The sequence below is a fragment of the Scyliorhinus canicula genome, chromosome 3 (assembly GCF_902713615.1).
Source record: "Scyliorhinus canicula chromosome 3, sScyCan1.1, whole genome shotgun sequence".
In the NCBI taxonomy this organism is placed as follows: domain Eukaryota; kingdom Metazoa; phylum Chordata; class Chondrichthyes; order Carcharhiniformes; family Scyliorhinidae; genus Scyliorhinus; species Scyliorhinus canicula.
In genome coordinates, this window is record NC_052148.1 from 192,540,451 (window position 1) to 192,568,327 (window position 27,877).

At 48.2% G+C, this 27,877-nt stretch overlaps 1 protein-coding gene across 1 annotated transcript in view; it reads right to left on the reverse strand.

Annotated features, from left to right (window-relative positions):
* Positions 1–27,877, reverse strand: part of otud4 (OTU deubiquitinase 4) — a 138,855-nt gene that overhangs the window by 100,608 nt on the left and 10,370 nt on the right. Inside the window, exons 4-6 of the mRNA XM_038792974.1 lie at positions 27,701–27,752; positions 11,682–11,728; positions 822–894 (exon numbers count right to left, since the gene is read on the reverse strand). Of these exons, the coding sequence (XP_038648902.1) occupies positions 822–894; positions 11,682–11,728; positions 27,701–27,752 (172 nt within the window). The remainder of the gene's footprint in view (positions 1–821; positions 895–11,681; positions 11,729–27,700; positions 27,753–27,877) is intronic.

The window sequence follows — 27,877 nt, forward strand, 5'->3', positions numbered from 1 at the left end:
TTGGTGCGAGTTAGAACGTGGATGCAGAAATTTGGAGGAGCTCACGTTTTGGGGAGGGTAGAAGATTGGAGGCCAGTCGGAATAGCATATGAATAATTCAGTCGTGAGGTAACAAAGATGAGAGTTTCAGCAGTAGATGAGTTGATGCAGAGGTGGACATGGGTGGTGTTACGAAAGTGGTTTGTAGATTTAAGGTTGGAAACTCAACTAAAGGTCAAATAGGAAACAAGAACTCGAGTTCAGTGACAAATATAGAGCTGCCAAGTGCAATTTTGATGAGGCATCAGTGCAACTTCTGGTGCTCCTACAGTGTTAATGTAAGCCTACTTGTGACAGTAATGAAGATTATTATTATACTTTAGAATTCACCTGTGCTGTTCTATCTCAGATTTGCAAATGGTAAATACTTAGAAAGAATTAACTTGTATTTGCATATTGCCTTTCACAAACTCAGTATATTCCAAAGAACTTTACAGCCGATTAAATACTTCTGAAGCGTGGTCACTATTAAACTATAGGAAACGTGTCAGTTAATTTGCACACAGCAAATTCCCACAAACAGCAATGAGTTAATCTGTTTTAATGATGTTAGATGAGGGATAAATGTTAGCCAGGATACTGGGGAGAATTCCTACTCTTCATAGAATAGTGTCATCAGCTTGAGGGGGCAGACAGGACCAAATTTGAAGGACAAAATCTCTCTGAAGTGTCACCCAACCTCATACGCTCATGTCTCTGGAGTTGATTAAGTAATGGTTTTCTTATATCTTTACTACTTAGAGGCACTGAACATAATTTATGTCAGGTCTTCTGTAACTTACCGTGTCAGGAAATCCATTTTCAGTTACATGAGCAGGGGGTCGGTTTGGTTCCTGGTAAATTATAAAATCTCGCCTGTGAAATTAAAAACAGATTTTTTAAAAAAGCTTGAAGCATCCATTACAAAATTAATCATGTTCCGCTTTACTGTGCAGACCAAGAAACAACTTCCATCATGTTTCAAGCATGATTTAATAGCCATACAGAGCAGAAAGTCCCAGGTGTGATTCCGAAATGGCTAATCTCAGTGGAGCTGGCTGCCAGGTCACTTCAGGTCACTTATCATACTGCCTCGTCGAACATTTTACAGCAGAAATCAGTCACCATTGTCCTCAGTTTACTTTTGCTCAAATATTTGCATGTACATCGTCATCTGGTGAGATCAGGCTCAGCCAAGGTGTTTTCCCTATTTGCCAAAACTCATACACTGAAAATCAGCACTGAGGTGGTATTGGATTGCTCTGTGCAACTCAAGAGATCAATCACTGGGACATGAAAAAAAGAGCATTTTTTAAAACTTTTTTTTAAATAAACAATTTTATTGAGGTATTTTTGGCATATAAAACAATGACATCGTATAGTAATGGCGAACTTAACTTTCTCTAGACCGAGAAAGCTCACCATGTCCGATAGCCATGCTTCGGTCTTCGGGGGTCTTGAGTCCCTCCATGCCAACAGTATTCGTGGCCGGGCTACCAGGGAAGCAAAGGCCAAGACGTCAGCCTCCTTCTCCTCCTGGACACCCGGGTCCTCCGACACCCCAAAGATTGCCACCTCAGGACTCATTACTACCCCAGTTTTCAAAACCCGGGACAGGATGTCCGCGAATCCCTGCCAGTACCCCCTGAGTCTAGGGCACGACCAGAACATGTGCACGTGATTAGCTGGCCCATCGGCACATCTGGCACTCTTGACATCCAGCCTGAAGAATTTACTCATCCGGACCACCGTCATGTGGGCCCGGTGCACGACCTTAAAGTGGATCAGATTGAGCCTGGCGCATGTTATGGTCATGTTTACTCTGCTCAGAGCTTCTGCCCAAAAACCTGAGACTTGACCCTCACCTACCTCTCCCCTAGAAACTACCCTGTCCTGCCTCCCCTTTGGCGAGAGGCGTGGGAAGGACGGCACCAGTCTGTGCACAAAATCCTGCACCTGTAAGTATCTAAAGTCATTCCCTCCCGCCAGCCCGAACTTCTCCTCCAACGCCCTCATGCTCGGAAAGCTCCCTTCCAGGACAGATCACCCACCCTCGCAATCCCCACCCTCTGACACAGTCGATACCCACCGTCCATGTTCCCCGGGGCAAATCGGTGATTGCCGCAGATTGGGGTCCACACCGATGCTCTCACTTCCCCCTATGCCTCCTCCACTGGCTCCAGATCTACCACTACCACTATAGGGCCGGTGGAGTACCGCGCCGGTGGGAGCGGCAGAGGCGCTGTAACCAGGGCTGCCAAACTGGTGCCCCTGCACAAAGCAGCCTCCATCCGCTCCCAAACAGACCCCGTACCCACCATTCATTTCCTTATCATCACTATGTTGGCCACCCTTAGTAGTTGCTGAATTTCGGCAACGCCAGCCCCCCTTCCCCTCTGTTCCTTTTGAGCATCACCTTCCTCACCCGCGGGGACTTCCCCGCCCAGACAAATCCCAGGATAATGTTATTCAGCCTCTTAAAGAAGGACCTCGGGATGAAAATGGGGAGACACTGAAATATGAACAAGAATCTTGGGATTGTCATCTTAACAGTCTGCACCCTCCGCTAGTGACAGCGGGACGCATCCCAACTACGAACCTCCTCCCTCACTCATTCCATCAGTCGGACAGGTTGAGCTTATGCAACTTGCCCCAGTCCCGTGCCACCTGTATCCCCAAGTATCTGAAGCTTTCTCCTACCAGCCTGAACGGCAACCCCTTCAGCCTACTCTCCTGCCCCCTCGACTGAATTACGAACAACTCGCTCTTAGCCATGTTCAATTTATATCCTGAAAACCAGCCAAATTCCCTCAGGGTTTCCATGATACCGTCCATCCCCGCCATTGGGTCCGAAACGTATAACAGCAGGTCGTCCGCGTATAACAAGACTTTATGTTCCACTCCCCCCCCGGACCAGCCCTTTCCAGTCCCTTGAAGCTCTCAGAGCAATTGCCAGGGGCTCTATGGCCAGTGCGAACAGCACTGGGGAGAGAGGGCAACCCTGTCTTGTCCCGCGGTGCAGTCTGAAGTAATCTGATGTCGTCCTGTTCGTCCTTACACTAGCCTCTGGGGCCTGATATAACAGCTTAACCCAGTCAATGAACCCCTCCCCGAACCCAAACCGTCCCAGCACCTCCCACAGATAGTCCCACTCGACCCGGTCCTTTTCCGCATCCATAGCTACCTCTATCTCTGCCTCCCTGCTCTCCTGGGGCATCATAATCACATTAAGCAGCCTTCTTAGATTGGCCACCAGTTGCCTACCCTTTACGAACCCGGTTTGGTCCTCCGCAAATACTTCCGGTACACAATCCTCAATTCTAGTCGCCAAGATCTTGGCCAGTAACTTAGCATCTACGTTGATCAAAGAGATCGGCCTGTAAGACCCACAAGCCTCCGGGTCTTTCTCCCGTTTCAGAAAAAGCAAAATAGTGGCCTGCGACATCGTCGGGGGTAAGACCCCTCTGTCTCTTGCCTGATTAAAAACCCTGACCAGCATCGGCCCCACTATCTAGGCAAACTTTTTATAAAACTCCACCGGATACTCATCCGGCCCCAGGGCTTTACCCAACTGCATGATCTTCAGGCCCCCCAATACCTCTTCAATCCTGACCAGGGCCCCCAGTCCGTCTACCAACCCCCTACCCACTCTTGAGAAGGTCAGTCCGTCCAGGAATCGCCTCATCTCCTCCGGTTCCCTGGGGGTTTCCGAAGTGTACAGCTTACTATAAAAGTCCCTAAACACCTTGTTCAGCCCTGCCGGTCCCCCACCAGATTTCCCTCCGCTTCCGCTATCGTTCCTATCTCCCTAGCCGCTTCTCTCTTCCTTAGTTGTTGCGCGAGCATTCTGCTGGCCTTCTCTTCATATATCGCGCTTTTGCCTTTCTAAGCTGCTCTACGGCCTTGCCTGTAGTCAGCACCCCGAACTCGGCCTGCAGCCTCGGTCGTTTCGTGAGTAACTCTGGCCTCGGGGACCCCGCGTGGCTCCTGTCCGTCCGTAAAATTTCCTTAATCAGTCGGTCCGATTCTGCCCTATCTGTCCTGTCCCTATGAGCCCGGATTGGGATCAGCTCCCCTCTCACCACTACCTTCAGTGCCTCCCAGAGCACCGGTGCTGAGACTAATCCGGTATCATTTACCTGCAGGTAATTCTGGATGCATTTCATGAGTCTCTCACACACCGCTTCGTCCGCTAGCAATCCAACTTCCAGCCTCCATTGTGGGCGCTGAAAGCTATCTTTACAAATCTGTAGATCTACCCAGTGCAGAGCATGGTCCGATAGGGTAACTGCCGAATATTCTGTCCCCACCATCCCGGCCAGCAAATCCCTACTCATGCCAAAGAAATCAATTCAGGAATACACCTTATGTACGTTAGAGTAGTACGAAAACTCCCTCGCCAACGGCCGGCTAATTCTCCACGGATCAGCCCCCATTTGCTCCATGAACCCTCTCAGTTCCTTTGCCATCGCTGGCAACCTGCCCGTTTTTGAACACGACCGATCCAGGCTCGGGTCCAGGACTATGTTAAAGTTCCCGCCCATGATCAGTTTGCGCAAGTCCAAGTCGGGGATCTTCCCTCGCAACCTCCTGATAAAATCCACATCATCCCAATTAGGGGCATATACGTTGACCAGGACTACTCTCATCACTTCGAGCTTACCCCTCACCATAACAAATCTGCCGCCCCCATCCGCAACTGTACCCTCCGCCTCAAATTTAACCCTTTTATTAATCAGGATCGCAATCCCCGTAGTCTTAGTGTCAAGCCCCAAATGAAAGACCTGACTAACCCAGCCCTTCCTTAGCCTAACCTGGTCTGCCACTTTCAGGTGCGTCTCCTGCAGCACGACTACGTCCGCCTTCAGAACCCACGCGCCCTCTTCACTGGCCCGTTTAGCCCTCTAACATTCCAGCTGATCAGCCTGGTTGGGGAACACTCCCCCCCCCCCCTTTACCGATCAGCCATCCCCTTTCCTTGGCCAGCCCCCCAGCCAGGTGTCGCGCTTCCTCTGGCCCGCCTCCTGGCCGGCTCCACCCATGACCTCCTCACTGTTGCCATGTCCAATTTCCATCCTCGTCAGCAGATCAACTCCACCCCTCCCCCCCCCCCCCCCCCCCCCCCCCCCCCACCAACACCATCCTACCACCTATCCCCTGCTCTAATCTAACTATATGAACACCTCCCACCTGGCTTCCGTTGACTAGCTCACCCAGCTAGCCTGGTGGCTCCCAGCTTCGGCGCCAGCGCGTCTCTCACCCATTGTTCCCTGGCTCCCTTCCTCCCGACCCATCCATACCACTTCCCCAACCAGCCCTGCTGAAACAAATACTCTATACAAGTCAGAAACGTCCCCAACAATAGTGCAATTTAAATCGAACAAATAGAGATAAGTAGTACCAGGCAAGGTACTCAGCCCTTCCCCTCCAAACACAGAAAAAGATTGCAAAAAATTCCCCCGAAACCCCCATCATAATCGCACCTTTTTAAACTATTTTCTTTTTTATCTTTTGCTCCTACCAAAACCCCAACCAATCAAGAAACCCAAAAAAGGAAACATTCAAGGAAACCCCGAAAAAGAACAAGAAAAACACATTGCAACCAAAATACATCAACATAAAAAGGTCGAGAAAACGAAAAGAATGGACCCAAGCATGCAGGCATCTCTCACAGCGAGAGAGAAACAAAATAAACTTAAAAGTTCTACTATGAGTCCAAGAGTCCTCAGCTCATGGCCAGCCTTTGCTTCTTAACAAAGTCCATCGCCTCCTTTGGTTCCTCGAAATAGTGGTGCTGACTCTCATACATAACCCACAGTCGCACCGGAAAAAGCAGCCGAAATTTCACCTTGTTCTTAATCAAAATCTCCTTCACCTGCCTGTAGCCTCCCCTCCTCCTGGCCACCTCAGAACTCAGGTCTTGGTAAACACGCAGGGTGCTATTGTCCCAAGTACAGCTTCGTGTGCTCTTGGCCCATTGCAGAACCCGCTCCTTGTCCAGGTACCTGTGGAACCGGACCACCATCACTTGTGTGGGACCCCCTCGTCGCGGCTGCCTCACCTGCACTCTGTGTGCCCTGTCCACCACCGGCGGGCGAGGGAATACCTCGTTCCCCAGCAGCTTCTGAAACATACCCTCCACATATGCGGCAGTATCCAGCCCTTCAGCCCCCTCCTGGAGGCCAACGATTCTTACATTCTGCCAGCGAGATCTGTTGTCCAAGTCCTTTTGCAGGAGCATTTTTGCTGATCCCTCAACCTCCGAATCTCCACGCCCGTCACCATTTGAAAGTCAGCCTGCTCCTCCACCATCTTCTCCAGCTTCTGGAGCTTCTCCGCCTGATCATCCAGCCTTTTTTACTCCAATCGGTCAATCGACTTCTGGAGCGGCTCCAAATTATCGCGCTTCAGAACTAAAAAGCCCTCTTGCATGGCCTGTAGCTCCATTGTAGGCTGGGCTGTCGGCGCCTTGCTCTGGACATCGGCCATATTGGTCCCTCTCACAGCCTCCACCGTGCCCTTGCTTGACCACTTCTTCTGCTGTTTACGGTCCCTCCGGCTTCTTAAGACCATACAACTCTGTATGGGTTCAGTGCCTGCTTACTATTGCTTTCCAGTTCCGCGCTCAAAAACGCAAAAAAGTCGGGGGGAAAGGTCCAAAAGTCCAACCGAAACGGGAGCCACCAAATGTGCGACCTACTCCCTCATAGCCGCCACCAAAGTCCAAAAATGTGCTTTTTACCATTTGAATATTTGCATTTAATAGTTATATAATTATTGGAGATGGGGAAATAAGGTGGTTTGACGAGGTGGGGCAATAGAAGATGGGAAATCATGTGATAAAATTCCAAGCATACATCCAGCAAGAGTTAGCAACCCAGTTCTGATCTGTACAGCATAAAACCACACCATAACAGCATGCCTGCTTTATGCAGCCGATTGTAAGGCCAGAATGCTCTTCCCTGGTGCTAAATAAATTCAGGGTGGACCATAGTGGAAAATGATAGACAATTCAGGTGACGAGGCTTACTGCCACGATTCCATCCTGACTTGGATTTACACTCGCTACTCGCCAGAAAAAATCTTGCAGACTCTTCCATCCATCATGGTACCAGCAGGGTAGCATGGTGGTTAGCATAAATGCTTCACAGCTCCAGGGTCCCAGGTTCGATTCCCGGCTGGGTCACTGTCTGTGTGGAGTCTGCACGTCCTCCCCCTGTGTGCGTGGGTTTCCTCCGGGTGCTCCGGTTTCCTCCCACAGTCCAAAGATGTGCGGGTTAGGTGGATTGGCCATGCTAAATTGCCCGTAGTGTCCTAATAAAAGTAAGGTTAAGGGGGGGGTTGTTGGGTTACGGGTATAGGGTATAGGGTGGATACGTGGGTTTGAGTAGGGTGATCATGGCTCGGCACAACATTGAGGGCCGAAGGGCCTGTTCTGTGCTGTACTGTTCTATGTTCTATATGTGCCACAAATGAACACGGTCGCCAAAAGTATTTTCCTCTCTTCCGTGTTCCCGTACCCTTTACCACTACTGCCTGGGCTATTAAGGGTGACAGTAAGCCCTGGCAGCAATTTTTGCCCAATAAACAGATACTTTTGCTTAAAGCCCTACTTGGAATAATCAAATTAGGAAGATAATAAAGACAATCATTTAAAACAATTTTAAATATAGCGGTTTCCAGTGGCGGCCATGGAGTATGTGGTCGCACATTTGGTAGCTCCCGCTCAAGGTGGATGTTTTCGGTCCTTTCCCTGTTTGAGGGGTGGAATTTTGGATGGAAAGATGTGTAGGAGTGTCAAGAGAAAGTGCAACTCCTCTGGTGTGGCCAGTGGATGGATCAACAGACAGGAGTGGATCAAGAAGGGAGCTGGTGGAGCAGGAGAATCTTTGTGCGCCACAGGTCAAGATGGTGGAGGGCAAAGGGCCTGTTCTGCCCATCCAGTGGTCAATGGAGCAGCTCATGGGCTTCTTAAATGATAAGTTCAGGCAACAGTGAAGAGAAGCCCTAGAGGACCTAGCCAAGGTGGTAGAGCTGCTCAAAGCAGGGACTGACTGCATGAAGCAGAGCCTGGAGTCTCAGGGCCAGGCAATCCAGAAAGTGGAGGAGGCTGTGCAGGAGTGAGGAACTCATTGGCGGCCGAGATGGGGGTGATGCAGGGGACCCAAAAGTGGCTGAAGGAGAAGGTGGAGGATCTAGAGAACCGCTCCAGAAGGCAAAACCTGCGGATCATGGGGATGCCCAAAGGCATTGAAGGAGCGGAGGCCAGCACGTCTGTGGCCAAGATGCTAGAAAAGCTGATGGGGGAGGGGGCCTTTGATCGGTGTCTGGAGGTCAACTGAGTGCACAGGGCACTGATGCCATGGCGGGCGAGCCGCTGAGGGCGATGGTGGTGCCGTTGCACCACTTCTTGGACAAGAAGAATTCTTCGGAGGGCGAGGCAGACAAGGAAACGCATCTGGGAAGGGAATGAACTGCAGGTGCACCAAGATCTGAGCGCAGAACTGGCACAGAGGAGTTTAGCCAGGCCATGGTTGCCCTGTCCAAGAAGGGGGTGAAGTTTGTACCCGGCCTGCCTCTAGTGACTTTCCAGAATCTAGAAAACTATTTTGGTACCCAGGAGGAGGCAATGGTGTTTTTGAGAGACAATGGACTGGCAGGAGGAGGACATTGAACTCGGAGGAGGTATTTCTTTTTGGTGGCTGTTGGAGAGCTTTTTCTTCTTTGAAATGTTTTGTTTGCCTTGGGGGCGGGGAGCACCAAGTGTGAGTGCACATTTTCTGTTTCTTTGTTTGCTGAAGGAGTGCGGATGGCAGGGCCGGTGGGGGATGAATCAGGGGGTGTAGGAGGTTGGGAGGCCTTGGGCGAGGGCTGCCATGCTAGCTGGGTGGGCTAGTTCATGGGAGCGCAGTGCGGGGGTGGTCAGGTGGCTGGTGCAGGGGACGGGCATGTATTGTTGTTTGATTTGGGGAGGGGGGGGGGGGGGGGGGGGGGGTTGCTGAGACGAGTGTGGTTGTTGTGGCGCAATGGGAAAGGAAGTAGTGACAGTGGACATCCGAGGGTAGGCCTGGAGGGACGCATGACACTGGCCAGGAACTGGCCTAAAAAGGGATATGGTTGATTGGCAGATGAGGCAGGCAGGGTGCCCCCAACCAGACCCATCATGTGGAATGTGAGGGGGCTGAATTGGCCGGTCAGTCGGTCATGTATGTTCGCACACCTGAGGAGGCTGAAGGCGGACGTGGCTTTTCAGCATTTAGTGATAGGGGATCAGGCAAGGCTGAGGAAAGGATGGGTAGGGCAGGTGTTCCATTCAAGACTGGACATGAAGGCAAGGGACATGGCGGTTCCCCACCTCAAACAAGTGGGTGGCGTTCGAGGTGGGGAACATAGCGGCAGATTCGGGGGGGTGGGGTTCATGATGGTTAGTGGGAAGCTGGAGGGGATAAGGCGAGCACGATGCTGGTCAATCAACTTAGGAAATGGGAGGCGGCGAGGGAGACTGGCAGTGTGAAGGATAGGAGGGGAAGGGTGGTGCTGGACCCAGTGGGGGTGGATGAGGAGTTGTATAGGCGGTTATACGAGTTGGAGTCCCCGGCCCTGGGTTGGAGTTTCCCAGGGTGGAAGAGGAGCTGATGCAGGGGTTGCCCCCCCCCCCCCCCCATTGGGTTGAAGGAGGTGATGGAGAGTATGGGGAAAATACAGGTAATGAAGGCCCTGGGTCTGGGTGGGTTCCCGGTGAAGTTTTATAAGAAATTTGGGGGGAGGGATCTGCGGCCGCTGCTGGTGAGGGCATATAATCAGGCTCGGGAGAGGGGGGTTCTCCAGGCATCCATCTCCCTGATACTGAAGAGAAATGAGGATCCGGAGCAGTATGGATCCTAGCATCCTTTGTGTGGATGTGGATGCTAAGTTGTTGGTGAAGTTGTTGGCTTCGGGTATTGAGGACTGTGTCCCGGGGGTGACAGGTGAAGATCAAACGGGGTTTGTGAAGGGGAGGCAGTTATCGGCAAATATGAGGAGGGTGCTTAATGTGATTATCATGCCCCCTGACGGGCAGGAAATGGAAATGGCGATGGAATAGGTGAAGGCTTTCGACCGGGCGGAGTGGGAATATCTGTGGACTGGGTCCAGTTGCAGTATAGGGCAGTAGTCGCAAGTGTTCGGATGTACCGGTTGTGTTCGGGATATTTTGGATTGCACCTTGGGGCACGGCACATGTGCTCGCTCTTCCCGTTGCTTTTTGCCTTGCCTATAGAGCCATTGGCTATGGCCACAAGGTTTTACTCTATGCTGTTGTTATATATACAAGCTGAACATGAGAAAAAATGAGGTGTTCCCAATTGAGACCGGGGGGGGGTGTGGTTATTTACTATGTTGTCCAATTTTTCTTCAGCCCTTATTTGTTTGTTGATATAAATGCCTGAATACAATATGTAAAATAAAACATTTTAAATATAATTAAATGCCATGACGGAAGAGTTAGTGCAGCAGACAGATGAATTAAGATTAATTAATGGTCTAACACATCTTTGACAGATTTTGAACAATAGTTAGCGTGGGTTTATGGGTTAACATCTGGACTGAAATAATGACATTCAAGCTGCTCTACATGGATGTTCTTTGCATCCATGGTAGGTAGCTCCAGGGTCCCAGGTTCGATTCCGGCTTGGGTCACTGTCTGTGCGGAGTCTGCACATCCTCCCGTGTGTGCGTGGGTTTCCTCCGGGTGCTCCGGTTTCCTCCCACAGTCCAAAGATGTGCGGGTTAGGTGGATTGGCCATGATAAATTGCCCTTAGTATCCAAAATTGCCCTTAGTGTTGGGTGGGGTTACTGGGTAATGGGGATAGGGTGGCGGTGTTGACCTTGGATAGGGGGTAGGGTGCTCTTTCCAAGAGCTGGTGCAGACTCGATGGGCCGAATGGCCTCCTTCTGCACTGTAAATTCTATGTAATCTATTCTATGTAAAGGTGTTAAATCTGTTTTCATTGATGATTTTTCACCATGGTCACTGTGTATTGCAGGAAAAGTGTTCACAAAAACATGCCTGCTATAAATGTTGCGTATTGATGGGAAGATTGGGGCATAGTGGTATTGTCACTGGGATAGTAATCCAGACATCCAGGGTAATGCTCTGGGAGACCTGGTTCGAATTTCACCATGGCAGACAGTGAAATTTGAATTCAATAAAGTATCTAGAATTATCGTAAAACCATCTAGTTTGTTAAGAAAATACTTACCTGACTTCTTACCTACATCCACCCTTAAAATGTCCTCTGAAATGGCCTTGCCATCAGTTCAAGGGCAATTAAAGATGGCCCAGCCAGCAACACCCACATCCAAAGAATAAAAAAATATGGAAAATCAATTGCTCAAAAAATAGCTGCGTCCCAAAACCTTTCAGGTGTTCAGCAGCCTAGTCTAGACTGACACTCTCAAAGAAATGCTACCTTTGGAATGACGGGTTAAATCAAGGCCCTGTTCAGACATTGATCGGTCCCAACATATTCAAAATGCCCTTTGGACATGAAAGGCATATAAAATGTAAGTTCTTTCTTTTAGTATGCTTCCTAGTTACTATGAACCAAATAGGAAGTAAAAATGTCCAACTCTACAAGGTACAAAATATTTTCAGTAAAATAAATATCCACAGCGGTCTTACTTGTACATGAGTGAAAGAGCACTGATTTCCACTTGTCCAACCCATTCCTGCATTAGAAAACAAAAGCAATTTAGAATCTACTCATCAAAAATTAACAGTTTAAAAAAATTAATAAAGGAAACATGGCATTTTTCTGATCTCTAGCTGGCCCATCAGGCATGAGTGCTGAACAGCAAAACTTCCTCAGGAGACAGGATTTACTTTTGGTTGGGGGGGGTGGGGGGCGTTGTCACACACGGAAAGCAATCAAGGACATTAATGTATCCCTTACAGACCTAATAGTTAAGGCGCCCAAGGGTCATTTGTCTATCTTTCGAGAATAATACATATTGCAGTAGAACGCCAGAGTTAAATAATTCCACTTTTATAAAAAGAGCTTCATTTTCTAGAAAATTACATAATAACGACGCTAAGAAATGCTGTCACAATTCAGTGTGACCTTGCATTTTTCTTTCTGGTTTATGCTTTAAAGTGTATAGATTTTCTGATCAGCTATTTTACACCAACATTACAGAATTATTTTTTAAAGTGGGCTCCCATCAGTGTTGAAGCAACACCAAAATTGTAAAATCAGAGTTTAAGAAAATTTATCTAAATAAATATTAAACTGTAGAACTTTAGCATTCTAACTGTGGCAATACTTTTTCAGAACTTAAACAATAAATGTTAACATTGAAGAAGGTCAGAGGCCAGTCTCTCATAAAACAAGAGTTAATAGTTAGTGTTGCAAAGGACACATCCAGGAAGGACACATGATGGAATACAATCCACCCTTAGGTAGAGATTAATACAAACACCAACACAAAAGGGAAGGTGGCAAATAGCTCAGGTGAATGAGGTGCATCAACGTAGATCAGTCATTTTCAAACCCAGGGTCGCAACCCGCGGGTGGGTCGCAGACGGGTGTCAGGGGGGTCGCGAGGCTATGCCTTGCGGCGTTCCCAATCGTGGGGCCATGTGTTGTGGCATTCCTGATCGTTGGAAGTAGTGCCCAACAGCACGAATGGCTTTTGAAATGCTGGCCACCACCGGCTTTCAGAATGCCGCTGGTCCGGCATGCATGATTCCTCAGCAATGGGCAGGCACAGCGGGCCAGAACGCATAAAGATGATTACTTGATGTGTGGGTTTATTAATTGCAAATCAGAATTCAAAAGTTCCTGTCTGTTTATATGCAGGGAATCACTGGCAAATGAAAGTTTAAAACACTCAAAACTTCAAAGATAGTTGAAGACGAGTTTGAGGACAAACCTCTTGATTTTTTTTCAACGGATTCAGTGAGATCTTAAATCATCAGCTGCAGTCATTGTCAGAAATATTACATTGAATAACAAAGCAACTGAGATTGTGAGGACCAAGCAGGCTCACCTGTCACATTAAGGTAAGTGAAAATGGTGGGTCATGAAGTTCGGGCGGCGTGGGTCACGATGGTCAGCCGGCGTGGGTCGCAGCGGATGGCAGGTTGGTAAAAATGGGTCCCAGGGTATAAAGTTTGAAAAACACTGATGTAGATAGTAAAACAAACTGAAGCTAACCAAAATGATTTATATATCTGATTTAGCACACTCTGCCCGACTGATTAGTGTGACATTTCCAAAACTGCCAATTCCTACATTCAAGCAGTCCATATCCAAACACAGCAAACCTGGACTATAGCCTGGCTTGAGTTCACAAGTGGCACCATTTGGGCCACCCATGTGCCAGGCAATGACCATCTCTAACAAGACAGATTGAGAGATTCTAATCATTGCTCTGTAGTATAATAGATAACGGCCTGAATTTTAGACCTGATCCAAAATTGGTCACTTTAAATTAAGAATGGGACCTTTTAAATTAAATCACAGGCAGGCCTGATGGGAATTCGAACAACCAAGTTTGAATACACCAGGGGTGGGCAAACTACGGCCCACGGGCTGCATGCGGCCCGCCAAAGGTCTTTATGCGGCCCACCAAGATCAAGTCATTAAAAAAAAAAAGTTTTTGAATTTTTTTTTATAAGGTTAAATGGGGGGGGGGGGGGCTGTTGGGTTACTGGTATAGGGTGGATACGTTGACTTGAGTAGGGTGATCATTGCTCGGCACAACATCGAGGGCCGAAGGGTCTGTTCTGTGCTGTAATGTTCTATGTGAGGCGCCCAGAATCATAACCGGGTGAAGCGCCATTTTTGAAAAGTAGAGAAAAAGAGCGCTAAAGGCAGGATGCAGCCGGGGGATGCGCTGAGGTATATGCCGCACGCTAATTGGTTACAACCGGGACTATTAATTAATATACTATGCGGCCCTTTAAAATTGTGAATTTCTGAATGTGGCCCTTGCAAGGAAAAGTTTGCCCACCCCTGAATACACTGAACAGAGACAGATAGTCGGGACAAGTCTGGGCTTGCCGTGTCAACAAGACATCAGGAGATAATCGTTCCCATTCAAATGGATCAATTGCTGTGGATTGCCCAGGTAAAGCTGGACTTTTGGGCACCCAGTTTTCCCACCGTTACCATGTATGGAGTAAGGTTACATGTGGACAATATACCTGGAGATGGAACCCCTGGGGGTGGATTCCTGGTGTCGTGCAGAATTGCAATTCGCAACTCCATTGGGTGTTGCGAACCCCGGCCAGCAACCTCACAGAGGGTCAGAGAATCAGAGAACGTTGTGGAAAGGCATGAAGAGGGGTCTAAAGATCGACCATGCAGGACCCTCCCGAGTGAAGACTCAGCGCCAATGTAGCAGAGAAGACCAAAGGACAAAGGAAACAGCATGTGAAACCCACCTTCGCGGACGAAGGCCCAGAGACTCAAGAGAATTGGATCCAGAGCTCGACTGAGTTCATCGGCAGGGTAGTATTAAGAATCCTGGGATTATTTATTAGTTGGGATAATTTAAGGGGGAATAACTGTTTTAATGGGCGGGATTCTCCAAACAAACATTCCCTCCCTCCACCACTTACAAATCAGTAGCAGCAGCATCTACCGCCAACAAGATGCACTGCAGTAACCCACCAAGGCTCCTGAGACAACTTTGCAAGCCCACGACCACTACCTTCCAGAAGGACAAGGGCAGCAGATTCATGAGAACACCACAACTGTAAATTTCCCTCCAAGCCACACACCATCCTGGCTTGGCAATATATCACCATGACTTCACTGCCACTGGGTCAAAATCCTGGAACTCCCTCCCTAAAAGCATACCTACACCATATGGACTGCAGTAGTTCAAGACAGCTCACCACCACTTTCACAAGGGATGAGCAATATATGCTGGCCAAGCCAGCCATGCCCACATCCCTGAATGAACATTTTAAAAATTCAAGGTCTCTGAAGGACTCGCCCAGTTGGAAGCACTTAGTAGTTATGTCCATTATATGCATTTCCTGTCAACTTATTCCATCACACATGCCAACGTTCTCATTCATAATGGAAACTGACTAGATAAATTTGCCATGCTGCAAATACATTCTCCTACCAGTGGAACCTGTAGTGCCACCACTGGGGGAGGTGTAATTACTTCCATGACAGATTTTACAGAAATCATTTATATGATAAATATGAATGCAAAATGAAAATATAAACATATGGACAGAATATTTAGCCTAAAAACTCTGCTTATCCTGAAGATTACACATGGATTTGATTGTGTGCAGTGCCACATAAGGGCAACTCAAAAAAATTGCATACAGTAATTCAGAGGATACGTTGATTCTCAACTACTTTTTTATGTCTTTGTTTGTTTGTTATTTACATCTCAGAAGGAGGCAATTCAGCCCATCGTGCCTGCACCGGCTCCCAAAAGAGCAACCTGGCTACCCTATTCCCCAGCCCTATCGCCATTGTCCTCTAAATTCCTCACTATCAAATATATATCCAGCTCTCTTTTAAAACTTCCTATGGAATCCACCTCCACCACTCTCCCAAACAGCAAATTCCAAACCCCAACAAGACGTTTCTCCACATCTCACTCATAGCTCTCTGGCTGACCATCTTGAAATTGTGACCCCCAGTCACTGACACACCAACTCGTGGAAACAGAATATCCTTCCTTACCCTGTCAAAATTGTTCAGAATTTTGAACACCTCAATAAATTTTATAGAATTTACAATGCAGAAGGAGGCTATTCGGCCCATTGAGTCTACCAGTCCTTGAAAGAGCACACCACTTAAGCCCACACCTCCACCCCAACCCCATAACCCAGCAACCCCACCGAACATTTGGACATTATGGGGCAGTTTAGCATGGCCAATCCACGTAACCCGCACATCTTTGGATTGTGGGAGGAACGCAGACACGGGGAGAACGTGCAGACTCTGCACAGACAGTGACCCAAGCCGGGAATTGAACCTGATGTTGTGAAGTAAAAGTACTAACCACTGTGCTACCATTCCGCCCGGTCACCGTGCCGCCTGGTTACAGCAGCTCTCCCATCCTCCTCAGCAAGATACACAACGAGCCTAGTGGTAGCGGCCACACTGAGAATGTGAAGCCAGCTGAGACAACACTTCGGGATAACCAAAATGTCCCCCATGGCTCCCATACGCGACAATCACAGATTTCCCCCAGCCATGCTAGATACCACCTTCAAAAGATGGAGGCGGGACGGGAGCACACTGACGGTCGGGGACATCGACGGAGGGCGCAGACGGGCGACACTGGACAAACTGATGAGGAAGTGGAAACTGACAAAAGGACAGCAAATGAGATCCCTCCAAATAAAACACTTCCTCCGCAAAGAGACAGTAGGGTACCCCAGGGCCCCAGAAAGCACACTACAAGAGAACCTGATAGGAAAAGCAGCGAAAAGGGGGGACTATGTGGGAAAATATATGGACAGCTAATGGACAGAGCTCGAACACCACTGGACAAGACCAGACAAAAATGGGAGGACGAACTGGGGACAGAGGTAGGGTGGGGACTCTGGAGCGAAGCACTAGGCAGGGTGAACTCCACCTCCTCTGTGCAAGGCTAAGCCTAATGCAGCTCCAAGTGCAGCACAGAGCGCACCTCACGAGAACCCGAATGAGCAGGTTCTTCCTGGAGGTGGAGGACAAATGTGAGCTGTGCCAGAGGGGCCCGGCCAACCACACCCACATGTTTTGAGCTTGCCCCAAGCTTGCTGGGTTCCAGACAGCCTTCTCTGAGGCAATGTCCAAGGTTGTGGGGGTGAGGGTGAAACCATGCCCAATAGTGCCAATCTTCGGGGTATCGGTGCAGCCAGAGCTACACATGGGGAAGGGAGCCAACACCCTTGTTTTCGCTCCCCTAATCGCACGAGAATCCTGCTCAGATGGCGATCGGCAGCACCACCCAAAGCTGCAGACTGGCTCGCTGACCTGTCGGAATTTCTCCACCTGGAGAAGATTAAGTATGCCATGCGAGGGTCAGAGAAAGGCTCCCTGGATACTTGGGGGCAGTTCAAAACCTTCTTCATTCTCTCTCAAATTCACAATTCTGTTTGTATTCATATAATTTTCAAACAATGTGCAGGGGGTACAGGGAAAAGGCAGGGGACTGGCATTCGGTCATGATTTTAAATGCACAAATAGGATGAAATTAGAGGGATATGGTCCCCAGAAGGGTAGGGGTTTTTAGTTCAGACGGGCAGCATGGTCGCTACAGGCTTGGAGGGCTAAAAAACCTGTTCCTGCTATAATTTTATTTGTTCATGATGCTCATTTGGAGAGCCGGTGCACACACAATGGGCCAAATGGCCTCCTTCTGCGCTGTCATAATTTTCAGTCAGTTGAGGAATAGCTTGTTGTGCGCACTCCCCCTCCTGTTTGTGATGCTGGAGGATGCCCTGTGCCAGTCATGAATCATTTCCAATTGATTAAGAGATGATTGGTACATAGATTTTATGCTTGGGTTTACATAATTCATTTTGCATGGAAACTCGACGGCAAATGCATGTCGGCAAAACCAGCAGAGTGTTAGGCACATTCCACCAATTGCGTATCAGCACCATCTCCACACCAATGTTTGCAGTATGAAACAGGCAAATGAACAGAATTCACAATTAAACTGGCAAATGTATTAACTTCTCTATTATTCATGGAAATAAATACATTTCAAAATAGCATTTTTCCCTGAGCTATCCCCAAATATACAATGATCCTTGAAAATGAATAGTCACATTTTTTACTAGGAAGTCAATGTAGCATTGAATCATTACTAGGGATTGACACATTTCTGAGTAAAGACATCCAAAAGGAATTATTTGTCAATTGGCTTTGTTTCGGTAGACCTTCAAAGAACTGCATTTCTTTGAACAGACAGTTGGACATTCTTTGTTGTCTTACACAAGATGTTTGCCATCCAGTTTGAAACACCGAAAAGTGGAATTTCATAACTTGCTCATTAATCAAAATTACTGTACCACCCCAGGCTTCTGCATTTAATTTACTTTAGTATAGTAACAGCACCTTTTGTTTTAACAGGAACAACATACTTAATGGTACATAAATATTTCCTTGCTGATATCCAAATGGATCTCATCCATCTGTAATGGCTGCAATCAGAAAGTGTGCTTCAAAGTTTTCCAGACTGTACAGTAAATTACCTTCAGTTTGCAGAAATTATCGAATCTTATATACCAATTATAAACATAAGTAATCATTCCATCTAACGCTATTGTCATAAACCACCCCAAGGCACTTAACTGGAGCATCATAAAACAAAATACGACTGAGCCACATCAGGAGATATTGGGCAGAATCTTCCCAAAAATGCACTGCTGGCTAAGGCCAGTTCACAGGCTTCACATCCATCTTTTCTTGCCATAGTGAACAACACAGTGCATTTTAAAAGACAAAGCAAGATTCACACTGTCAGCTGGAGGGGTGGGGCCTAAAGACACCAGCAAGGCCAGGAATCCCAGGATTGGATCTCAGACTTAAATAAAATAAATAAAATATATTATTTATTCTGTACCCATGACATCAGGGCACCCCCTGCCATCAGAATGCCAACACTGGGGCACCCCGCCCCCTTCCATCACAGTGCAACATTGGGGCACCCGCCTCCACCATAGTGGCAACATCAGCACCTCCACCCACCGCAGTGCCAACATCAGGGCACACGCCCCTACCACAATGCCAATATCGGGGTATCCTCCAACTTCACAGGCATTGGAGCTCTCACCTCTTTCCCTCCCAACTCTTAGCAGGCATTGGAGCTCTATCCTCTCTTCGCCCCCCCCTCCCGCACACACCAACCCCACATGCCAACCCAACCTCTCACCACACACAAGGGGAACCCAACCCATGGGGCTCTCCAGAAGGTCGGCCCTGGCAGCGCCAGCGCACTGCACAGCCATGTTACTCACCACCTGGGAACGATGCTTGCCTCTGCGCCCCCGACGTGGTCATTACAACTGGCATTCATTTTTGAAAACCAATCGTGATTTGCACCGGCCTGACGTCACACTAACTGGGTGGGAGAACAAGGCCTGGGCGGCCGTTACAGCGTCAAGGCCAATAAGTAGATGTTAATTTATTAAAATGTATGGGAATCAGGTTTATGGTCGATCATATCACCAGCAGGAGGCAGAGAAGATCTCAAACTGAGATCTTGCCAGCACATCTGAAAGAGATTATAATAGGCTGCACGAGGCCCGACTTAGATGAATGCAAATGCCTTGGAGGACTGTGGAACAAATGCAATTATAGAGGTAGGGAGAGGAGAGGCCATGTAGGGATTTGGAAACAAAGATGAGAATTTCAAAATCAAGGCATTGTTTGGTTGGGAACCCATGTAGGCCAACGTTTACAGAGGGTAGAATGTGGGAGACCAGCCAGCAGCACATTGGAACAGTCAAGACAAAAAAGGCATAAACAAAGGTTTCAGTAGCAGATGAACAGAGCAGGAGTGAAGTTGGGCAATATTACAAGACATGGAAATAGGCAGTCTTAGTGAAGCCACGAATGTGGGGTTGTAACTCATCTAATGATAATAATATTCTTTATTAGTGTCACAAATAGGCTTACGTTAACACTACAATGAAGTTACTGTGAAAATCCCCTCGTCACCACACACCGGCACCTGTTCGGGTACACTGATGGAGAATTTATAATGCCCAATTGACTAAACAAGCACATCTTTCGGACCTTGTAGGAGGAAACTGGAGCACGCGGAGGAAACCCATGCAGACACGGGGAGAACATACCGACTCCGCACGGCCAGTGACTCTCTTGGGGTCAAGTATGACACCAAGGTTGTGAACAGACTGGTTTAGTCTTGGGAGAGGAGAGTATTGGTAGCTAGAAAACTGAGTTTATTTCCCATTCCAATGGCTTCAATTGTCACAATGAATCACTGGAGGGAATTTCTGCTCATCCAATACTGGGTGTCAGATAAGTAGTCTGACAATTTAATAACATTTTACTTCAGAAAACATATCAAATCGAGAGACAAAAACTGTGCACAATGAGTCAAAAATGGAATTCAATAGATACTATCTTTGGAAATATGGAAAAACCTAATTTTCCCCTTCCACAGTGATGCTACAAATTAATGACCCAGAGTTTGACTAAAGCTCAGATCTATCCTACTGCTAAATGCAAGGCACCCATCTCCAGCAGCTCCATCTTGCGAAAATCATCTTAATTTCTATCCTCATCTTAAAGAATTCATGATATTATGATATACACAAAGACAACTTTCACAGAATAATGAGCAATAATATCCTTATTGTTATAACACACTTGAAATAAGATGAGCAATGGACAGGAGAACTATTAAATATTAAACATGTGAGGCTAACCACTGTGCCACCGTGCCACCTTCTAGCCAAGCATCCTGACTTCCTTACCTCACTTATGGTGTTAGTCATTTTTGTCAAATTGAACCCCTGTTTAACATGTTGGGAGGCAACCAAATAGGCCTGATTAGAAAATTCATGAACTAGGAAGCTGAGCTTTGGAGGGCTGAATCTCACTTTCCATAGGTTATGCCAAGTTTTTGAAAGTGACATTTAGCTTGCGGTTCCAAGAGCGGCAGAAGTATCCTCGGTCTCCTCCACCCTGCTACCCCTGGCTCCTTAGACTTGTCAATGTCGGGGAAGAGTTTGGAGGGTTGAGGAGCTAGAATTCAAAGAAGCCAAAAAAATTGAAGAAAACATTATAATTTCATTTCATAAAGCAAGAATAGACTTCGTTTTGGTACTTCGAGCCTGCTCCGCCATTCAACATGATCATTGCTCCGGAGACAGGCTACAAGAATGGGGCTCAGGTTTGTGATGTCAGGAGTGCCACCACATCACAAGGCCACCCTGCTCACTTCTCTGCTTGCCGATGGATTCACCCTGCAGCCAGGAGAGCTCGTTCCTGCTGCAGCCCATGAAAAAAGTAAGAACGTTGTTTCAAAACACAGTCAGCAGCATATGTCAGCATTCAGTCGTAATGAAGTGCTTCGAGAGGCTGATCATGAAGCGCATCACCTCCATACTCCCGGAATGCCTTGATCCACTTTATAGTATCATAGAATTTACAGTGCAGAAGGAGGCCATTCAGCCCATCGAGTCTGCACCGGCTCTTGGAAAGAGCACCCTACCCAAGGTCAACACCTCCACCCTATCCCCATACCCCAATAACCCCACCCAACACTAAGGGCAATTTTGGTCACTAAGGGCAATTTATCATGGCCTTCTAGGCCACCTAACCTGCACATCTTTGGACTGTGGGAGGAAACCGGAGCACCCTGAGGAAACCCACACTCACACAGGGAGGATGTGCAGACTCCGCACAGACAGTGACCCAAGCCGGATCGAACCTGGGACCCTGGAGCTGTGAAGCAATTGTGCTATCCACAATGCTACCGTGCTGCACTTCAATTCGCATACCGTCACAACCGGTCCACATCAGACGCCATTTCCCAGGCCCTACACTCATCCCTAGAGCATCTCGAAAACAAAGACTCCTACATCAGACTCCTAGTTATTGACTACAGCTCCGCCTTCAACACCATAATCCCAGCCAAGCTCATATCAAAGCTCCAAAACCTAGGACTTGGCTCTCCACTCTGCAACTGGATCCTCGATTTTCTGACCAACATATCACAATCAGTAAGAATGTACACCAACACCTCCTCCACAATAGTCCTCAATACCGGGGCCCCGCAAGGCTGCGTACTTACTCCCTGTACACACTCCCTGTACACACATGACTGCGTGGCAAAACTTGGTTCGAACTCCATCTACAAGTTTGCTGACGATACGACCATAGTGGGCCGGAGCTCGAATAACGACGAGTCAAAATACAGGAGGGAGATAGAGAACCTAGTGGAGTAGTGTAACAACAACAATCTCTCCCTCAATGCCGGCAAAACTAAAGAGCTGGTCATTGACTTCAGGAAGCAAAGTACTGTACACACCCCTGTCAGCATCAACGGGGCCAAGGTGGAGATGGTTAATAGTTTCAAATTCCTAGGGGTACACATCTCCAAAAATCTGTTCTGGTCCACTCACGTCGACGCTATCACCAAGAAAGCACAACAGCGCCTATACTTCCTCAGGAAACTAAGGAAATTCAGCATGTCTACATTAACCCTTACCAACTTTTACAGATGCACCATAGAAAGCATCCTATCGGGCTGCATCACAGCCTGGTATGGCAACTGCTCAGCCCAGGACCGCAAGAAACTTCAGAGAGTCGTGAATACCGCCCAGTCCATCACACAAACCTGCCTCCCATCCATTGACTCCATCTACACCTCCCGCTGCCTGGGGAAAGCGGGCAGCATAATCAAAGATCCCTCCCACCCGGCTTATTCACTCTTCCAACTTCTTCCATCGGGCAGGAGATACAGAAGTCTGAGAACACGCACGAACAGACTCAAAAACAGCTTCTTCCCCACTGTCACCAGACTCTTAAATGACCCTCTTATTGACTGACCTCATAAACACTACACCCTGTATGCTTCATCCGATGCCAGTGCTTATGTAGTTACATTGGATATCTTGTGTTGCCCTATTATGTATTTTCTTTTATTCCCTTTTCTTCCCATGTACTTAATGATCTGTTGAGCTGCTTGCAGAAAAATACTTTTCACTGTACCTCGGTACACATGACAATAAACAATCCAATCCAATGATTCTGCTTTCCCTGGACCAGAATATCCAGACCATAATTTTGGATTTGTTGAAGCTAATTTCTGTATCTTCATTGATCAGCTACGAATAATCGAGCCTTTTCGCAACATAGAAAATAGAGGTAATTGTGAAGTCCATGGACAATAAAGTCAAGAGCCATGTAAAACCAACTTTTCACCCAATCCTGTGCGTTTTCCAATCAACAAGTAGGCTCAAATTACCTTTATCATCCAACCACCGCCTATTACTGATAATTTAAAGTTATTTTCTGAACAAAAATATTGAACTATCCAGCAATTTGAATGAAGCAACAAAAGTAACACAGCAATATGAGATTTCAGTGCTTAAAAATACTAAATTACCAAATAATTCAAAATTGCTCAGATTAAATTAAGTGTAGGCCATAATGTAAGTTAACAAGTTTATTTTTCAGTATCATTTAGAATCTGAAAATTCAGCTCCCCTTCCATCTTCCAGGTATTAATTTAGATACTGTTCAATGGTGGCTCAGGTAACATTCTATTTACATAAAACATAAACTCCACTTCCGTTGGCGGCTATGAAGTAGTAGTTCACACATTTGGTGGCTCCCGCTCGGGTCAGACCGTTGGACCTTTTCCCCCGGCTTTTTAATCGGTCTTGATTCGGTAAATTGATGATCGAGACAATTGTGTAGTGGATTCCTACATCGGTGCATGGAGAGGTGGACTAGAAGTGCTTGCAAAGGAAGAAATAGACAAACAGAGAAGGCTTGGGCTGAAGCTGCAGCAGGGGAAAGCATTGCGCTGACCAGAGTCCTGGCTTGTCGCTGGGTCGACGGAGCAGTTGATGCAGTTTATTCAGGAGGGCTTCGCCAAGCAGAAACAGGAATGCTTGGACCCGATTAAAGAATCGATTGCGCGGCTGGAACTTAGATTGAATGCCCAAGATCGGGCAATCCAGAAAGTAGAGAAGGCGCTGGCTGAGCAGGAGGAATATCGAACTGCAGTGGAGTTGGAGGTGGGGATGCTGAAAGACCAGCAGAAAAGGCTCCTGGAGAAGGTGGAGGACCTAGAGAATAGGTCCCGCCGGCAGAACCTGAGAGGAGTCCCGGAGGAGTCCGAAGGAACGGACTCTGGGGCATACATAGCAGGCACGTTCGAGAAGTTGCTGGGGGATGGAACATTCTCCTGACCCTTGAAGGTGGACAGGGCTCACAGAGCACTCGCAAGAAAGCCGTGATCGCCCCCCCCCCCCCCAACCCGAGGGCAATGGTGGTGAGTTTCCACAGGTACTTGGACAAGGAGCGTATTTTACGGTGGGCCAGGCAGACACGGAGTTGTAAATGGATCTATCCTGCGGATCTATCAGGATCTGAGTGCGGAAGTGGCCAGAAGAGCGGGGTTCAATCAGATAAAGTCGACCCTTTTTAAGAAAAAGGTGAAGTTTGGACTGCTGTATCCGGCCTGTCTTTGGGTCACGTATGAGGAGCAACATTTTTATTTTGAGTTGCCCGAAGAAGCGATGGACTTCGCTAGAAGGATAGGATTGGTGGCGGACTGAGGTCTTTGAACTTTGCTGCAGAGTTCATGTTAAAAAAGTTTCTTTTTTTTTTGGACGTTATTAGTAATGCCTTCTGTATTGATTTGGGGCCTGTTGCAGAGCTTAGTGAGTTAAAGTTTACATTTGCACTGATGGAGGTGTGTTTGTTAGATGTTGGACCTTCTGTTTGATCTTTTCTTTGGTTTTTCGTATTTTTCTTTACCTTTTGCTTTATCTTTTGAATATGTGTGTCCGAGCGGGGAGACAACAATAGGTGGGTGAATGTCTGGCGCCATGGGCGGGGGTCATCGAGCTAACTGGGCGGGCTCGCTCACGGAAGCGCAGTGGGGGGTGAGCAGATGTTACGCTTGTTGAAGGGGTTGGTTTACATAGTGCTGTTACTAGGAAGACGCGGGAGGGATGTTTGCTGTGGGGCAGAAAGGAGGTTGGGGATGGAGGCTGCCTGGGGGCGGGCCGGCGGATGCGTGGGGACCTGGATGCTAAAGACTGGCCCAAGAAAGGTGATGGCTGATCGGCGGGGGTGGGGGGGGGGATGAGCCTCCCAACTAGGCGATCACATGGGATGTGAGAGGGCTAAATGGGCCGGTTAAGAGGGCACGCGTGTTCGCGCATATGAGAGGACTGAAGGCGGACGTGGTAATGTTACAGGAGACGCACCTTTGAATAACTGATCAGATTAGATTAAGGAAGGGATAGGTCGGTCAGGTTTTTCATTCGGGGCTGGCCTCGAAGACGATAGGGGTGCGATCCTGATTAATAAGCGAGTGGTATTTGAGGCGCGAAGAATAGTTGCCGATGTGGGAGGCCGGTACATTATGGTCAGTGGGAAGCTGGAGGAGTTGCGCGTGGTACTAGTTAATGTGTACGCGCCCAATTGGGATGATGTGGAGTTTATAAAGAAGATGCTGGGGAAGATCCCGGACCTGGATTCACAGAAGTTGGTCATGGGAGGAGACTTTAAAACAGTTATTGACCCTGGGTTAGACCGGTCGAGCTCAAGGATAGGCAGGGTGCCAGCAATGGCAAAGGAGCTAAAGGGTTTTGGGGGGGGGGGAGGGGAGGAGACAGGTGAAGTTTCAGGTTGGAGACTCAGCGTGGATGAATAAGGCATTCAAGGAGTTTGACAGTAGGCTGTATGGGTCGGAACCCCCAGCTGGGCCGGAGGGGATGAGGCACTTTTTAGGGGGTCTGAATTTCACAAAGGTGGACGGGGGGGTTGGTAGAAGGACTTGGGGCCCAGATCGGGTTGGAAGAGATAACAGAGGGTCTGAAGGCCATGCAGTTCGGTAAAGCCCTGGGCCCCAGTGGAGTTCTGTAAAACGTTCTCTGGGATATTGGGGCCGCTGTTGATGAGGACATTCAATGAGGCAGGGGAGTGAGGGGTGATTCCCCCGACAATGTCACAGGCCACAATCTCATTGATCCTGAAGCGGGAAAAGGACCCGGAGCTATGTGGGTCCTACAGGCCAATGTCCCTATTAAATGTGGAGGCCAAACTGTTGGCCAAAATCTTGTCCTCTAGGATTGAAGACTTGTGTTCCAGACGTTATTGGAGAGGACCAGGCGGAATTTGTTAAGGATAGGCCAATGTAAGACGGTTGTTAAATGTGATTATGATGCCCCCAGAGGGTAGGGATGTGGAGGTAGTGGTCGCAATGGAACCAGAGAAGGCTTTTGATCGGGTGGAATGGGAATATCTGTGGGAGGTACTGGGGTGGTTTGGATTTGGGCGGAGCTTTATTGACGGGATCAGGTTGTTGTATCAGCCTCCTGTTGCGGGCGTACGGACGAATAGGTCAACATCGGACTATTTCAGGCTGCATCAGGGGACAAGACAGGGATGCCCCCTCTCCCCACTGTTGTTCGCGTTCGCCATAGAGCTGCTGGCAATTGCACTGAGAGCCTCAAGGGCTGGAGTCTGGCTTTACGACCTGTTCCTGTATGTTTCGGACCCACGAGAGGGGATGGAAAATTATGAGGCTTCTGGGGGAATTTAGCCGGTTTTATGGGTATAAACTAAATATGGGGGAAAGTGAGATGTTTGCGGTCCAGGCAAGGGGGCAGGAGAGGCAATTGGGGGAGCTGCCATTTAGGGTGGTATGGGGAAGCTTTCGATACCTAGGCATCCAAGTGGCACGGGAATGGGAACGGCTACACAAGTTAAATTTGGCCTGATTTTTTTTGGGGGGGGGGGGGGTATGGGAGCATGTGGAAGCAGCTTCATGCAAGGGCACCAGTCAGGGGTCATTGGTACCCGCGCCTCTGCCATTCCCGCTGGCACGGTACTCCACCAGCCTCGTGGTGATGGCGGCCCTGAGGGCAATGGAGGAGGCACGGGGGAGCTGAGGGAGGATTGGTGTGGTCTCCAATCTGTAACAATCACCGGTTTGCCCTAGAAAGGCTGGGTGGAGGGTTCCGGAAATGGCAGAGAGCAGGGATTGAGAGGATGGGGGTATGTTTATAGAGGGGAGCTTTTCCAGCCTGAGGGAGCTGGAGGAGAAATTTGGATTGGCAAGGGGAAATGAATTTAGGTACCTGCAGGCACGGGACTTCCTATGCAGGCAGGTCTTAACCTTCCCGCTCCTACCACCAAGGGTGATACAGGACAGGGTAGTTTCCAGAATGTGTGTGGGAGAAGGGAGGGTTTCTGACATTTACAAGGAACTCATGGAGTCAGAGGAGACTCAGACCGAGGAGCTGAAGCGCAAGTGGGAAGAGGATGGTCTCTGGGCAGACGTGTTGAGTAGAGTCAACGCATCCACAACACGTGCCAGGTTCAGCCTGATACAATTCAAGGTTGTTCACCGAGCCCACACAGTTCACTGACCCTCCCGCACACCATGTCCATATGTTCTGGGCATGCCCGCAGCTTAGGGGATTTTGGCAGGGGTTGGCGGATGTCATGTCCAAAGTGCTGAAAACAAGGGTGTCGAGTCCAGAGGTGGTGATTTTTGGAGTGTCGGAAGACCCGGGAATCCAGGAGGAGAAAGAGGCACACGTTCTAGCCTTTGCTTCCCTGGTAGCCCGGAGACGGATTCTATTAGCTTGGAGGGACCAAAGCCCCTGACGACGGAGTCCTGGCTATCGGATATGGCTAGCTATCTCAATTTAGAGAAAATTAAGTTCACCTTGAGAGGGTCAATGTTAGGGTTCACCCGGAGGTCGCTGCCGTTCGTCAACACTTTGCGGAAAATTAACCGTCAGCAGGGGGGGGGGGGGGGGGGGGGGGCTTAGTTTAGAGTAGGGGCTATTAAGGTGGGGGTACTGGTAAGGAGGAAGATGGCTTTTCACTATGTTTATAAATTCATGTACATTGTTATTTATTTTGTTGTTTGTAAAACCATAATACCTCAATAAAATGTTTATTAAAAAAAAATAAAAAAACATAAACTGCAATACCATACCTGTGGCTTTTCAAGATGCTTCAAATATTCATCAAAATGATCCTTCAATGAACTGCAAAAACAAAGTAAAATCATTTTGGGAAATGATGCAATGCATAAGTACATAAAAACCCAAGTGCGGGCATTCAGGCCAAGCCAGTTCTACTGAGATCATGGGGGATTTAATTTAATTCAGAG